General features: G+C 30.4%; 3 protein-coding genes across 3 annotated transcripts; 2 read left to right on the top strand and 1 right to left on the bottom strand.

Annotated features, from left to right (window-relative positions):
- Positions 1-6,080: 6,080 nt before the first annotated feature.
- On the bottom strand, positions 6,081-6,958 carry LOC122637902 (inducible metalloproteinase inhibitor protein-like). The gene is made up of 3 exons (XM_043830425.1): positions 6,855-6,958; positions 6,367-6,491; positions 6,081-6,248 (listed from the first exon to the last, which is right to left on the bottom strand). The coding sequence occupies exons 1-3, from the start codon at positions 6,904-6,906 to the stop codon at positions 6,150-6,152; spliced, it is 276 nt and encodes a 91-aa protein (XP_043686360.1). The 5' UTR covers positions 6,907-6,958; the 3' UTR covers positions 6,081-6,149.
- Positions 6,959-10,131: 3,173 nt separating this feature from the next.
- LOC122637904 (chymotrypsin inhibitor-like) lies at positions 10,132-12,013 on the top strand. Its single transcript, XM_043830427.1, has 3 exons — positions 10,132-10,292; positions 10,521-10,621; positions 10,917-12,013. The coding sequence occupies exons 1-3, from the start codon at positions 10,241-10,243 to the stop codon at positions 10,995-10,997; spliced, it is 234 nt and encodes a 77-aa protein (XP_043686362.1). The 5' UTR covers positions 10,132-10,240; the 3' UTR covers positions 10,998-12,013.
- Positions 12,014-14,708: 2,695 nt separating this feature from the next.
- LOC122637903 (venom peptide SjAPI-2) lies at positions 14,709-15,484 on the top strand. Its single transcript, XM_043830426.1, has 3 exons — positions 14,709-15,020; positions 15,109-15,218; positions 15,315-15,484. The coding sequence occupies exons 1-3, from the start codon at positions 14,972-14,974 to the stop codon at positions 15,393-15,395; spliced, it is 240 nt and encodes a 79-aa protein (XP_043686361.1). The 5' UTR covers positions 14,709-14,971; the 3' UTR covers positions 15,396-15,484.
- Positions 15,485-15,896: the final 412 nt, after the last annotated feature.

Raw genomic sequence — 15,896 nt, 5'->3', positions numbered from 1 at the left:
GAAAATAGTCCTAGCAACAGGGTGAAAATATAAGAAATATAGGGGTGGTATTCAGCAGAATCCTTATACAACCATTCGTTGGGAAAATTCAAGAAAAAATCGAGAAAGACAACGAGGCATCTGCCTGAACACACGGTATACGTGAGTCGACACCAGATATTCTACTCCCTCAGCGAGTATTCTCGCGGGACACGACAGAGAAGAGATATTCGATAGGCTCGAGCTTCGCCAAACAGCGCTCTGAGTCGATCGTATATTCTCTCTCTTTCTCGTTCTCTCTCTCTCTCTCTCTCTCTCTCTCTCTCTCTCTCTCTCTCTCTCACACTTTTCCTTTCTGCGGACTCATCGTTCTATCTCTCTCTCTCTCTCTCTTTTTCTCTCCCACTAATTTAGCGAGTATCAACGGCCGAACTTCAGTTGTCCTAATTAGCGTGTTTCTCTCGATGATAAGAGGGACAACGTTTTTGCACCTCGTACTCGACGCTACGTATTGTTTGAACATCAGCCTCCGAATGCCGTGAATTCGACGCTATCGTTTGCTGTGCCAGCCGAGTCACGACAATAAAGAGAATAACTTGCGTGTTTGTCGACACCTAATTATTTTACGTTTTCACGTCTGCGTTACCAACGGATTTGTGGCTTCGCTCGTTTCACAAAGGTGCTTTTTGAAAGGGTTGTTACATGGGGATGATCCTACTTAAAATCTTCTATTCTTTAATTTAATTTATATTTTAACAACAAAAAAATCGATTGCAAAAACAATACATTGAGATATATACACCAACGTAATTGAATGAAATTGAATTGAATTAATCTGACGTTTCGTGTTTTTCAAAGTATTCGAAATAGATTTGGAAGATCTAAAAAAGATGACGAGACGAAGAGAAATTCACTTTACGAAAGTCTCGTGCGTGTTTATCGTCTTAACAGATGCTGTTGAGGTTCTCTTATCGGCACTCCTTTCACTATGTACTCTCCAGCTCGAGGGTGAACTTGAGAATTTCCTCGCGGGAGAAAGAGAAAGAGAGTGAAAGAGATAGAGATAGAGAGAGAAAGAGATCGAAAGAAAAAGAAAGAAGGTTCGGCGCGGTCCTAACATTTAGAGAGAAAATATTCTAAGATAATATTTGTCCTAATATTTCTCGCTCTCCATCGTTCATTCCCTTCAGCAACTTTCATGCCACCGACTACCGTATTAATGCGATTAAATCGATACGTGATTCGAACCAAAAGATTTAACGAAATATTACGATAATATTTATTTTTATCTATGTTTCTCATATATAATTTATTTATTTTCATGATTTCTTTTGTGAATGAAAGAATAAATATCTAGTTTACGTTCAAAGTATAAAAAAAAAAATCTTTTCGTTTGAAGAGAAAGTTTCCATTAAATATTACTTTTAATTGGATGAATACGAAGAGAAAGTCGAAGAATGAATCCAAAAGATACCCTCGTACTTGGTAAAACATTAAATCCGTTTCGTAGGACAACAATCAGGAGCAATTTGCAGACACAATGGCAACGGAACAACATGATTCTCTCGGCTGGCTGCTTCTCCACGTCCTCGAACAATTTTACATTATCTTGAAACGTACAACACATAAGGGTTACGGTCGCGATTTACACGCTTAGCAAGCCGACGATAATTGGAAAATTATTATCACTTAGTTTTCGACCTTCAAACATTGTCCTTTTAATTTGTAAACGCTTTTTAGATTTCTGTTGAATATTTAAATAAGAAGAAAAGAGAAACAAAGAAGATAAAGATTTTACAGACTGTAGTTACTTCTCATAGACTTTTTATAGGAATAATTGCACATGCATCGAGACGTCAAAATATTTTTTTTTTTATACCACGTGATGTTTACTCGCTTTCTCTCTTTCTCTTTTTCTTTTTTCTACACTTTTTAATCTTCGATGTTTCGAGCTTACACGCTTCAAATAGTACGGCTTTATCGCGAACGTCGAGACAAAGCTGACTCCGATTAAAAATTTCACCGATGGTCCATTGAAAAGCATCCCCGATCGGCAACCCTTCCTGCTACGAAAGCGTTATCGCGTTCCTGACAGAGAAAGCGTCACATCATGGAGTCCCATGGATTATACGCTCTCAGCTGTGGTACGCTCTTTCCCGTCGACGAGACCGAAAGCGAAACAATACGTGGATTACAGTTGGCACGATGTGCCTCGATTTCTCTTCTTTCTCATTCCTCTTCGATCTCGTCCATCTCTGCTTTTTCTTCTTTCTTCCGCGAAATACAACTACGCAATGTTGTCTTCTTTCTCCTTTTTTTACTTTCTCTTTTTGTTGGCCTTCTGATTTTCCATTTTCTCTTATCGTATGCAAAACGATCGGAGAGAACGAAGACTAGAAAGAATGATTTCTTCCCAGAAAGAAAAACATCTTAATTTTTTTCTTTTTGCTTCTTTCCCACAAGTTGGACTGTAGAATTCGTTTTTATATTTCAATTTATTTTCCGTAGCGATATTTTTTCAACAAACGCTATAAATCTCACAACTCAAAGAAACCCGTCGAGCGCAAAAAAATATTTGAACTTTAAACAACACTCGCAAGAACGGAATAATTCTTGAAAATAATTCTTATCTGGAAACGTGCATCCTATTGAAAATATTCACTCGGTACATATGAATGTATTATAAATTAATTTCATTTAAACAAACTGCGCTTATCGGTTATGCTAATGGATAAATGCGGATGTTAGATGAAAAAAAATCTTCCTCGACGAATAAGATTAGCTGTTAATCGTCTTTTCGCAGAAGTGAGCGCTGAACGATACGTACAGTCATATACTTTTTTCCATAATCTCTAAGAGATAAATGATTGCTTCGCCGGCATCGTAAATCTTTCTGCAATAAAAACATATTTTTCTTTCTTCGTTACTTTCCAAAATTATTTTAAGTGTTAGTCATAAAAGTAAAAGTAAAATTGCTTTTTTATCTTTATCTTTCGTTCAAATGATATTATTATAGCTGTTACGCGTTGTTAATATCGATGATAGAGAACAGTGTAAACGGCAATCGTCTATATATCTCGATCATATGATGAGAAATTCAATTTAAATGATGCATCGAACACTGAGAGAGTGGGAGAAAGAGAGAGAAAGAGAAAGAAAAAGAGAGAGAGAGAGAGAAGAAAGAGAGAGAGAGAAAGAGAGAGAGAGAGAGAGAGAAAGGATTGTTAACATCGTTTGCATGAAATCGCAGGTCTGTCGTTCTCCCCTCGTATACCTATTCTGCAATGTATACACACTCCTTGTTCCGATGTATCCTACCTGCAGGTCTCTGATGTATTTATGTCAAACGGACGTAGAACGTGCCTCCCTGCAATTGCCAGCTGACTGGCCGGCTGAGTCATTAAGGGTTGTACTGTACTGATCGCAAGAAGGTACGAGCTAACCGTTATATTCTACTGATCCTACAGGTAACAGGTACGCGATCGTAAACGTCTTTTCCTCGTGCAAATCCGCTCACGCAAATATTTGATCAGTATCTATATTAACATCGTTTAAAAATTTAATGATAATATTTTGTATCATACGTTACAATTTACTATAACTGTATTCGGTATTGTATATTATGTTTATTTAGAAACCATTTTGGAGAAGGGAAGCAAAAAAGTGAATCACAGGATTTTGATCTTGATTCTAATTGATCTAGGTTATTTGATACGATCATATTACAAAATCGCTTGCAGGATTTGTACATATCGAAATTCAATGTCAGCTGATGCTTTATCTAACGATCTCGTTGAAAATAAATTGAATGGTACGATAACAGTACCTTTGAACAGATCTGTTCATCTCGTATTCTATTTCTAAGAGACTCTCGAACGGTCAAGCTTTCTGTTTCCTCGACAGAGAATACACGAGCTGTCCAGTCAGTTTTCCGATCGATTTGTCGAAAGGAGTTTATCTTTTTCCTCTCCTTCTTGTCTCAAGGTTGGTCGATAACGAGCCACTTGTGAGACGAAAGAAAATTCTCTTCTGCTCCTCGACTCCAGTCCGTACTTCAATTCTTGTTTCTCTCTTTGAGATATTTTATCGATCCGTAACGAAAACATTGCCAATTTGTCCTTGCCAATTGTTCAACGTAGCAGGTGAAATAACGAGAATACAGTGAGGCACTCGATAAAGCCGATTTCTCTTTCCGAGAAAGAAAGTCTTGTTTATTTAGATTGATCGTTGTACTTATCTCTCGAGTATGACGAAGAGTCCACGGAAGAGTCAAGCAAATAAGATAGAAGAGAAAATTCGGCGAAGTACAGCTTGCTGGTTTTTCCAAAAATGCGTATAAGCTTTAAAAATGAAATTACTCGTTTTTCATCGGCAATACGTCAATCTATTTATCTTACAAAAGAGAGAGAGAGAAAGAAAGAGAGAGAGGGGAGAAAAAGAGAAAGGGAGAGAGAGAGAGAGAGAGAGAGAGAGAGAGAGAGAGAGAAAGAGGGAGAGAGAAGAGAGAAAGAAAGAGAAGAAGAGAGAGAAGGAGAGAGAAGGGGAGAGAAAGAGACAAGAAAGAAGAAAAAAGCAAATTATCATTGAGGATAAGATCGAAGCGTGACGACCAAACGAAAGACGGTTCACTAGTTATGTATTACGTAACGCATACATTATCGTCTAAGTAACTGTCAAATGTGAAAATAAATGCTTGTCGATTGAATATTCAGTTTTTGGAATGTCGATACATATTTACATTTTAACGAATTATCATAAGTTCATGTCTTAAAGTATTTTCTATGGTATCTTTTTTATAATTTTCTTAGACATACCTAAGTACGTTTCATCGGTTCGATAGGTATATACAGTACGATAAAAATATAAATTAAGAACATAAAGAATAACATGTATGATAAACAAGGAAAAGAATAAAATGGAAGTCAAAGTTTTGAGAAACGATGAATGTAACGTTGACGATGATCATGCAGATGGAAGAGCCGATCTCGACAAGGGTGTTTCGCCGGCCATGTCGGTTCTCAATTAAACAAATGCCTGCTAGGGGCAGAACGACCCTCAGGCATCGTTTTCTACCCTCTCTCTCTCTCTCTCTCTCTCTCTCTTTCTCTCTCTTCGACCTTAGATCGCCCTATCTCTTTTTCGCTTGCAGGAAACGGGGGAAACGCACGTGTCGAGCAGCATGTGAAAGCCGAGCTAAACGCATTGTAGACCTTTTGCGTGTGTTTGCGCATATGTACGTAGCTCGTTTCATTTATGGTGTTCTCAAGGCCATTCTGCTATACCATGTTCGTGTTCGTAAACTTCACCAAATTATGTATGCATCTACGAACAAGAAGTCACGCATGTGCGCGTGTACGCGTTCATGGAATATATAATTAGTTCGTCGAGCCTCGTCCAATCGAACTAGCGATCCGATGACAACTTCGAAATTCTCTTGACCATGTCTTCCTGTAATTTTTATTCTTTATTATCGTTATTAAAGTGACCCCTTTCTCTCTCTTTCTCTGTCTCTCTCTCTCTGTCTCTCTCTTTCTCTCTCTTTCTTTCTCTCTGTCTGTCTCTGTATAAGTATGTGTGTCTATATATATATATATATATATATATATATATATATATATATATATATATCTTGGTGAAAAGATCATCGAAGCGTTCACTTTCTCGCAGTTTTTTCATTCGCATGCTTGAAAATCTATAAATTACGAACAAGAGAATCGAAAACGAAGAGAAGTGGAAAAAGGAAACGGTCGGCAAGTTGGAGGATGTTCCACGAAGCACTTTCGACTTCTTGCTGGATTACATTACGGAGCCAAATATTGAAACACCCCTTGAAGGCTGTGGTCAAGCCTCTTTGACTTTCCGCCGGCAGACGACTTCGTCAGCAATCGGCTAGTTGGTGAAAGCTCTTATTAATCCTCGAAAATAGTTCAGAACGTATGAGAATACGCACATTTATTCTATTTTTCCCATGAATTCTATTTCAAACGATCATAATCGTTGATCCGAATTCACATAAATTGTAAAATTATTAATTTGCTGTACACACGATTGTTATTTCTTTGAAAAAATATAAGATATATAAATAACTATAATAGTTTGAATATATTTAACCACCTTTTATATTAGATATAATTTCAATTATTATACATAACATGTTATGTAATTATTAATTACTGATTATTCTTAGGAGGGCAATCACGAATAGGTATACAGTTTCCTTTATCGTCTCTAGCGTAGTTGTTTATACAATAACAATCATCGTTACATTTCTGAAATGAAAAGAAAAACAATAAAGATAGTAAATATCGTTTTTCATCGATTATTATGTTTACTTCGAAATTCTCGAATAATAGTAGCCAATAGAATATAAACTATTAATATATTTACAATATTAACTATAGGACAAGGCTCTCCAAGAGTTTTGCACTCCGTCTGACAAGCTGAACCACATGCGTAGATTTCATTGGGTCGATTACAGACTAGATTCTTACTATATGTAATGTTTACTATGCCTATAAACAATTAAATTTAATATTTAATATCTATTATTAATTCTATATATTTAAGTTGTAACATAGATAAATTCGGTTACAAATATAAACATATAAAATTCTAATGATAAATGAATATAATCAAACTTATTTATATTACGATTCAATAGTATACCAAACAACATTTACGTTATCATTTATCGACAGACTATTTTTTTTCATTTCTAATTTTTCTTTGAACGAACAAATACAAAAGAAAATATTAATAAAATTCTGGTAATTACCAAAACACTCGCAATCATATAATAGTTTATATTATTATGAATATATTAGTTTATATTATTATGAATTATATTAGTTTATATTATTATGAATTTTACTCACTAAGCAAAGTCATTGTCAAAATGACGAATGAAATTGATAAAATGCGCGACATTTTCGATCAAGTAGTTGTTTCCTTCTAGTATACTACCAATCGATTCCGATTCAAAGGTGCAATGAATTTATATATTAACCGATAAGTTTCCTGCTTAGATAAGAAACCATATGTGATGATGCAAAATTTGTTGACATTAAGAATGAAGTATTGATAATCGACAATTATTGCTTATCTTGACAATGTTTTTAACAAATTTTTAACATAATTTTACATATGTACATTCTGTTTTTATTATATACATATTTTCTATTTTTTTTATATTACGCAAACATATATAAATACAACAATTATATTGATGCTATTATTATTACATATGTTGTTAGTTTGAAAGATGTTTTTCCTCGGTAAAACATCCACAGGTATATGCTTTTTAATTCGGGATTTCCCTATGATCGTTTATTCTTACGTTCGACCTTCGGATTTTAACTCGAACTAACTGAACAGTCTCTATCTCTGTTTCTATCTTGCTAATTCCTAAGATAGCATGTTATGCTATATAAACATGTGACGTCAAAGAGTGAGTCAGAGTGAACAAAAATTTTCTCACATAATTCCGATATCTGGTAATTGCCAATATGATTAAAATGACAGAAGGAGAAGGTCAAGACTTCTAGAAAAAAATTTGGATTACTCGAAAAGGCTAACCAGAATTACTAAATCAAATTTTATATACTAGACACGCTAAAATATTTTTTGTATGCATCCCATGTTAAATTTTATACTACTTTTGATTACTTTTGATAATGTATAAAAATGGAAATTTAAAAAATTACTTATAAAAATTGTATTTTTCATTTTAGGTAAATGTCTACTTTGGAATTAACGTGAAAATGAAAAAGAAAACTTGATTGACGATTAAATATTTCGTAAGAATTAAAGTATAAAAAAATATAATTGCGCTCGTTGTATTTGCGATAACATTTCTTGAAGCTATTCATGACTTCGTAAAAAAAAATTATTATCTATAAACGAAAGTAAATATTTTTTGCTGACGAATACTTTGTTTTCGTCTATTAATTCCAGGAAGTTTTAATAAAGTAATTTATAATGTAAACAAAATGTGAGAAATTTCAACGATATATTTACGCACATGTGGAATTATATTTTGAAATAAATTAATAAAACATTTAAGAAGTTCGGGTGGTTCAAAAATTAAAGGGAAAAGATATAACTCTCATTAGTTTCGTAATTTAGGATGTCGTTTTTATTGCCAAATGCGTATCAATGGCCTAATTTATACCTCCGTAATTTTTGCTTTGAATATAAATGGCATCTAATATAAAACATATCAAATAAACAGGCAATGATAAATTTAAGTAAAAAATTGATAGATGAAATTTGATTTTATACATATTATAAACATTTAAAAATATATGATATTTCATTTTATTTTCAAATTTATTTGAAACTCTAGAATTTGAAATATGTGTAAACTTTTTCTTTAATCTTAGACATCTTTTAATATTTTCAAAACGACATTTTTTTAATTATAAATGATTTTGTTAAAAATTAACAAAATAGTCAAAGTGATTCAATCAAAATTGTGCGGATAATTTCTCTTGAGTATGAAGAATTATTGTTTATAATTATCTGATTAGTTATATATGTATGAATGGATAGTAATACATGGTATTCATTTCAGTATAAACATTTTAATATCAAAATATAGTGTAATAGTGGTAGTGTCAAATACGTAGAAGCGAAACGAGGAAAAAGGATTATTATTTATATAATTTCTATGTGTTGTGTACATAGATTAATGATATACAGAAATGTAAATGATATGTATATCATATCATTTGATAGTCATATGATCAATAAGGGAAATCTGAGACAGCTGAGTATAATAATTTCATAAAAATAATGTCACGTGTCAATTCGCTGTAAATTAAATTAGACCTTAAATTAAACCTGCATCTAGAAAAAAGAAATTGTTGGTACAAGTGATTAAAGCAGACCTTTTACACTATATTATAAACAAATTTATAACAAATTAATTCTTTCTTGCAAATAATGTACATGTAATAATAATCTATAAACATCTACAGCTACAATTTCCAATATAAACTTATGTAAAAATTTACAGGAAATAAAAAATGTAAAATAAAATTTCAAATGGTACAATTCTTGGCAATTCGTTTTCAATTGTCGCCGAATAATATATCCTCTTTTGATAGTGATAGTTAATATTATTAACCTCTTTGTTATAGCAAGACTTATCTTTTCTTCTTGAAACAAAAAATCCGATATAATTAATCATGTTTTAATCCAGCTGATAAAAAAATCCAGCTGATATCATGAAGATATGTCGTTACTACTGTTTTTTTTTTCTAATTTATTATATCATTATGTTATTATACTTATATCTTATTTGAACTTAACGCAATCCACGGACACAACCATTTCAAAATTCAACGACACTATTTATCTTATCCGACTTATATGGTTTACTAAAAAAGAGATTCAAATTTCGTTATCATTTATCGTCTTACGAGAATTTAATGTTGAAATATTATTTATTCTTTGAAATCATTAATCCTCCTAAACATTCAGAAAATAATGAATCAGTTAAATGCAATCAAGTTAATAATTATCATATTAATGATGTTTCATTCCATCATAGAATTCACAGACAACGTATAAAATTTAATGAATGATATAAATGAAGACACGAAAAAAACACCACAATAAATGCTGATTAGTATTTAAAAGATAAAATTGCATATGTGTTTATATCAGTAATAACTTTTATATATATCACTAACCAATTTATGTTGTATTTAAGAAAAGTATAGAATTAAGTATTATAAACGATATTGCACGATTATATAGAATTATATATTTTTTCATAGATAATTTCCGATACGTTATAAAAAAGAACATGTAAAAAGAAAAAAAATTTCAACGGTTCTTTACCTATTATAAATGAAGAACTAGTCAGTGATTTATTTCTCAAATGAAACTGGCAGGTAGACGTATATTTTGATGGAATCTATTAGGCTCAAGGACTTATTATACGAGTATGTACGAGTATGCTTTTAGTCATTGTACGATATGCTAAAGAATACGTGTAAACATGATACGCGTGTATATGTATGTATGAATGTGTATGTATGAATGTGTATGTATGTATGTATATGTATGTGCAAGAGCGAGCAAAGAAGAGAGAAAAAAGAGGAAAAGAACAAATTTAAGAAAAAAAACAAACTTAGCGTGAGTCGGGATGTGGAGAGGAAACTACGAAAGATGGACGATGTCAAGAGTATATAAGCTGGCGGAGATCGAATACTGCATATCAGTCTTGTTTTGATAGAGCATAAAGAAAGCAATCATGTCTCGCGTCATTTTCGCTCTCCTTGTTCTTGTGGCTATTGCTTCTGCCAGTAAGTTGTCCTTCAATGTTCGTGGAAAATATATCTGTCCTTTTTTATACTATTTTCTTATCTATTTCATTTCATTTAATAGTTATGAGCGATACGACAAATACACTTGAAAAATGTAAATTCTTATTCATAGTTCGGTCGAAAAGTCGTTAAGAATGGGACGAGTGAAAGTGATATACTCAGAAATCTTTCTAATATTTAGTTAATGAAAACAATCTTTTTTCATAGACCCATTACAGCGAACCAATTGTGGGGAAAATGAGGAATTTGTGACCTGTGGTTCAGCTTGCGAACCTTCTTGTGGTGTTACAAAAGATATTTGTACTTTGGTAAATATTTCTTGAAACACTTTATTAAGTTTTCTAGTTTTTACTTTTCCTCAGTTTTAACGAGTAACGTATAACATCGCGGATAAAGTGTTCTAAACTTAACTACGATTATAGTATGATCTAATCTCTCCTTTGCTATGAACTCATCTTTGAAAATAAAATCCTTAGTTGAAATCTTTCATTATATGACTAATAACAACAGATTTAATCTAGTCAAGTACACACCAAATTTCTAAATAAAAATTTCAACGATTTTGGAACAATTTTTCTAATCATGTTCTTCGTTGAATTTCAGCAATGCATAATAGGCTGTCAATGTAAAGAAGGATACCTTAGATCTGGTAACGGCGCATGCGTTTCTCCCAATACCTGTTAAAAAATATTAAACGATTTTATTAAATTAAAAGAAGTACTATATACGCTGATAACTACAAAAAATTAGTTAATATTATAATCAAACGTTTGCCGCTTTTACGACATTTTATATACTTAAAATTTTACTTGTTTCTTCGATTTTATATGATTATTACATTATTATAAATAAAATATGTTGTTTTATTATGTAATTATTTCTTTTTCTACAATGATTTGGAAAAGACGCGTAATCGAAGCATCTTTTAACTCCAACGAATTTTCAATCTTTTCCATGTTTATTTTAATAAATCTTTATGAAATACAATAAATCTGTGAAAAATAATAATAATTCATTTATGAATAGAAATATAGTATTATCGATCGAAGATGTATAGTTTTTTTTGGTAAAATTCAAATACATTTGTTATTATATACTAAAATAATAAACGAATATAAGTACTGATGATGTAAGTACTGATGATGTAAGTACTGATGATGATAAGTATTGATTAATGACTATACAGTACGGATTTCCCAACTATAAAAAGTGACAACAATAATTAATTACTGCGGAGTTTTTATCAAAAATTGTTTCAATCGTTGAAGAGATCGTTTAATTCTCTGAGTAGCTTTCTTATCTAATTTCAAAACGTCCCATAAGATGCTGACTTTTCTCTTGATCCTTGTTTTGAGTAGATATTATCAATGTGTAATATAATTTCAGATTCCTTTATTCATTTATAAAATTTACTACAAATTCTTTTATCGCCGATTCTTTTAATTCCAAAGGATGAAATAAAATTTAGAAGTATGTAAACTAGAAGTAAAATGTATGAAAAAAATAAAACGAAAATAAAAAAAAAAAATGAGATAAAATAAATTGTACATATAAACAGCCGTTACAGATGAACTGCTGAAACCGAGTTTCAATTGCAGCGATTATAATTTCAACGAACGTTCATTACAATTTGTATAGTTTATTTAGCTTTAGATAATGTCATTTGACTAAGCAATAAAGTATTTTAAATATACACATAACATAGGTTTCTGCTTCCAATGATTTTTTCAAATTTATTATACTTACTAAATCATTTTATATCTAGATAATATCATTTGTCTAAATAATAAACTGTTTTACATATACATCGTAACATAAGGTACTACCTCTAATAGTTTTTTCAAATTTATTATACTTACTAAATCATTTTATATTTATTAAAGAAGCTAAGCTTTTTTGATTTTCTAATCTTTTAATTTTTTCATCATATAATGAATATCTGCATAGAAAATATAGAAAAACAAGCATGATAAGCAATATATATAGATAAAAACTGTTTGCAAACATAAGAATAGAATACAAGTGACATTATTATCAATTTCACTTAAAAATTTTTAATTGTTTTAAATTTGTCATATTTCGCGTTACTACGATTCTTTTAGTTCTGCTTCTACATCGCAAGAAAGTTCTAAAACATATGGATTAACAAGAAATATTAATAATTATGCAATAATTCTTGCAGACCAAATGCAATTTTTTCTAAGTGTACATGCGGACATTCGATAACTTGTAAAAACTACTATAATATACCTACATTCTGTCCTCATTCAATTAGATTGTTTCCAATTGGAAATCGAATTTCTTGAGATAAATTAAATTATTTACTTTGACTAATTTATTTATTTAGTTATTTTTATAATGTCTATTTACAACGGTGTAAATGCATAAACAGATATATATTACATGACAAAAGAGAATATGTTTTACTTAATGAATGTTAATGTTCCACAATTGTGAAAAATGGACACGAAAAGTTTCGTAGAAATATCAAATCCAACCGTGTTGAAAAACCCATACATGTGATTTAAAAAAAATATAATTATAATATATTTCTTGAATCGTTTCTTTTTTTTTAAATAAACTTCTTTTTTAAATAAACTTAAAGTTTATTTTTATTGATGTTTATTTATATATCAATTGCACATTATAACAATATCCTATCTCCAATGATATCCACATATCACACTTCTTTTACATAATTTCTTATTTTACATTATATTTATTAACGTGAGTTATACATATTTTAATTTTATAATCTCTTCGTTATACAAAATGAATTATTTGTAAAGGTCCTAGAGAAGAAACTATAAGCAACCTTTTTATGACTCATTCCAGAGATATGTCGCATTATAAAAATCACGTTATGCGAGGCTCGTATCATATATTAATAAATAGTGTGATATGAATTTTGAAAACGATTTTTTTAAAGATAATAATGTATTTATTTAGTCAACAAAAGATATATATTTTTATTTATTTCTATCATTTGCATGTACCAAAATATGTTTCATAAAATAACAGTATTAACAAAATTAAAAATTATACATAATGCAGTATGCGCATTGTCAATCAATCGCAGGCAATCAGGTCAATGAACGATTAAAATATTTAGTAACCAAACGAGTCGTTCATGTATCTCTGTTGTGTTCTCATGGTCGTCGACGACTTGCTGATCGCGACAATACATCGAATCAAGTGCACTTGTTCGTACGACAAGCAACTTTTTTGTAAACCAGACATAATGAAGTTCTATACATTCAAAGTTTAACTGTTTGATGGTCTCTAAACTTTCCTTTCGTTGAGTTTGGTTGCTTGGTTTTTGATATTTCGTCGACCAGTCGCTGACGACTAGACATAAAATTTTAATGTCTAATCTTAGCAGCGATTTAACACACAGGTAATAAAGGCGCTCATCTCATGCCCTTTGAAGGTTACATTTAAAGACATACAAAGTTGTTCGTAGTACGAAATTTACATAATAATCGAAGTTTTATTTTTATACATGAAATAACAAAGAAACAACATATTTTTACAAGATTTTTTATAAAAATAATAAAACATTTTCAAAAATTCGAAAAAATCATTTCCTTGTTTAAAACTTCATCTTTAAAATGAAATCTTGTTCATAAAAATTGGCTAAGAATTTTGTTTGAATTCGTTATAAATCATTATAAAACCAGAGGCGATGAACGACCTTAACAGAAATATTTCAAGTAAGATGAACATGTACAGGTATTGTTACCTACAAGTAAAATGATTTGAATAATCTTGGAGTAGTTCTAAAACTTTTTAATCTATCATTAATATTATTAAGGATTATTATACCATCTTTCTATTAATATCAATAAAGCGACTGCATTACTAACATTTTTTACAATAAAAAAGTCGTAATTAATTATATATGATAATTATCAAGATATAAGATTGCTTAAGGTAAATACACACTTATGATTTAAATAATTCATATTTTTTTATAATAAAAAAAGACTTATGTGTAATACTTACCAGGAAATAAAGTTTTGATCAAGATAAATACACACTTATGATTTCATTGATTCGTCTGTTCCATACAGATTATCTGTTTAAATGTAATTCTCAAGAAAGCAATTATTATAAATAGTTGAAGCAAACAAAAAAATCCTAAAGAAGAAATCCTAATATAAATATTCGCTAATATAATAGCATATATGCACAGAAAGGAAATGTTTGTAGTCAATGCAGTAGAGGAAGGAACATGACTAAAAATTAATAATAATTCTATCTTGCACACAACGTAAGGATGAGATGGAATGATTTAATAATAAGACAAAAAAATATAACAGGTTAAAAATATTCTAAAAAGTATGAGTAGAACATATTTCTATTCTTTGAGACAGTTAGACAAGACACTGACAGTTTATATTTATGTGAATATGTATGAATATTCCGAGTTATATAAAACTGTAAAGTACGTTATATAAGTGCTTGGTACAATTTATGAAACCTGTTATATCGAAACCGTATTTATAAGTATCGCGTTATACGAGAGTTATATATAAAATAAACGTCATAAATCATTCGTAGAAATAAAGATAGTTCGCGAGTATAAATTATATTGCACGAGTGATATCGAGTCTTATTGTCAATTTTATATTTGAAGTACTTAGTTCCAAATCGTCATGTCTCGCATTTCGATGATTATTTTTGTACTAGCTCTTTGCCTCGCATGTAAGTTTTATAATACATAAATGTAACAATAAACAATAAACAAATAGCCGTGAACAATAAAAGATACACAATAATTTGTATGATATAGCCATCGTCTACACATCCGCTTGTGGATCCAATGCGATTTATACTGATTGTGCGAGTCCCTGTGCGCTAACTTGTAAAAACTACCAGAATCCACCTAAACTCTGTCCTCGTGTAAGTAAATTTGTTTGAATTTATCCAACGATGTTTTCGAAACGAATTAAATTATAGTTCGTAACTAACTTATTTATTTAATTATTTTTATTATAGATTTGTATAAAAGGGTGTAAATGCATAAATGGATACATATTTAACAACAACAGTGATTGTGTTTTACCTAGTGAATGTTAATATTCCATAGAAATGTTTAATTTAATCGAATTGAAAGGCACGCATATGTACTTCACATACACACAATAATAAAATATGATTATAGCATATTTCTTGAATTGTTTCTTTCTCACATATAGCCAATAAGAATTTATTATTTTACAGTATATATAAAATTAATATCTTTATAAATAATACAAATCTAGTCATTATCAAAAGAATCGTATTTACATCATAAGTTTAACGGGAACGTAAAATTTACATCTAATGTAAGATTAACTAAAAACACAAATATTTAATAGTTTAAGAGTCAATAATTATTTTTACGAATACCGTGTCCTCAAACATAACAATGATTAAAGTTAAAAATAAAAAGAAATTGAAACGCATGATAACTAGACTTTTAAAACTTTAAAAATCGATTGTTAGTTAGTATGCTATGTTTACTGAAGCCATATTTATCTCCTTATATTTGTCACTTCTAGATGTGCTATCATTTTCACACGACTTTGAAAAATAATA

Source organism: Vespula pensylvanica, chromosome 2, assembly GCF_014466175.1.
Source record: "Vespula pensylvanica isolate Volc-1 chromosome 2, ASM1446617v1, whole genome shotgun sequence".
NCBI lineage: Eukaryota > Metazoa > Arthropoda > Insecta > Hymenoptera > Vespidae > Vespula > Vespula pensylvanica.
Note: the sequence above shows the minus strand (reverse complement) of the source record. Positions and strands in the feature narration are given on the sequence as shown.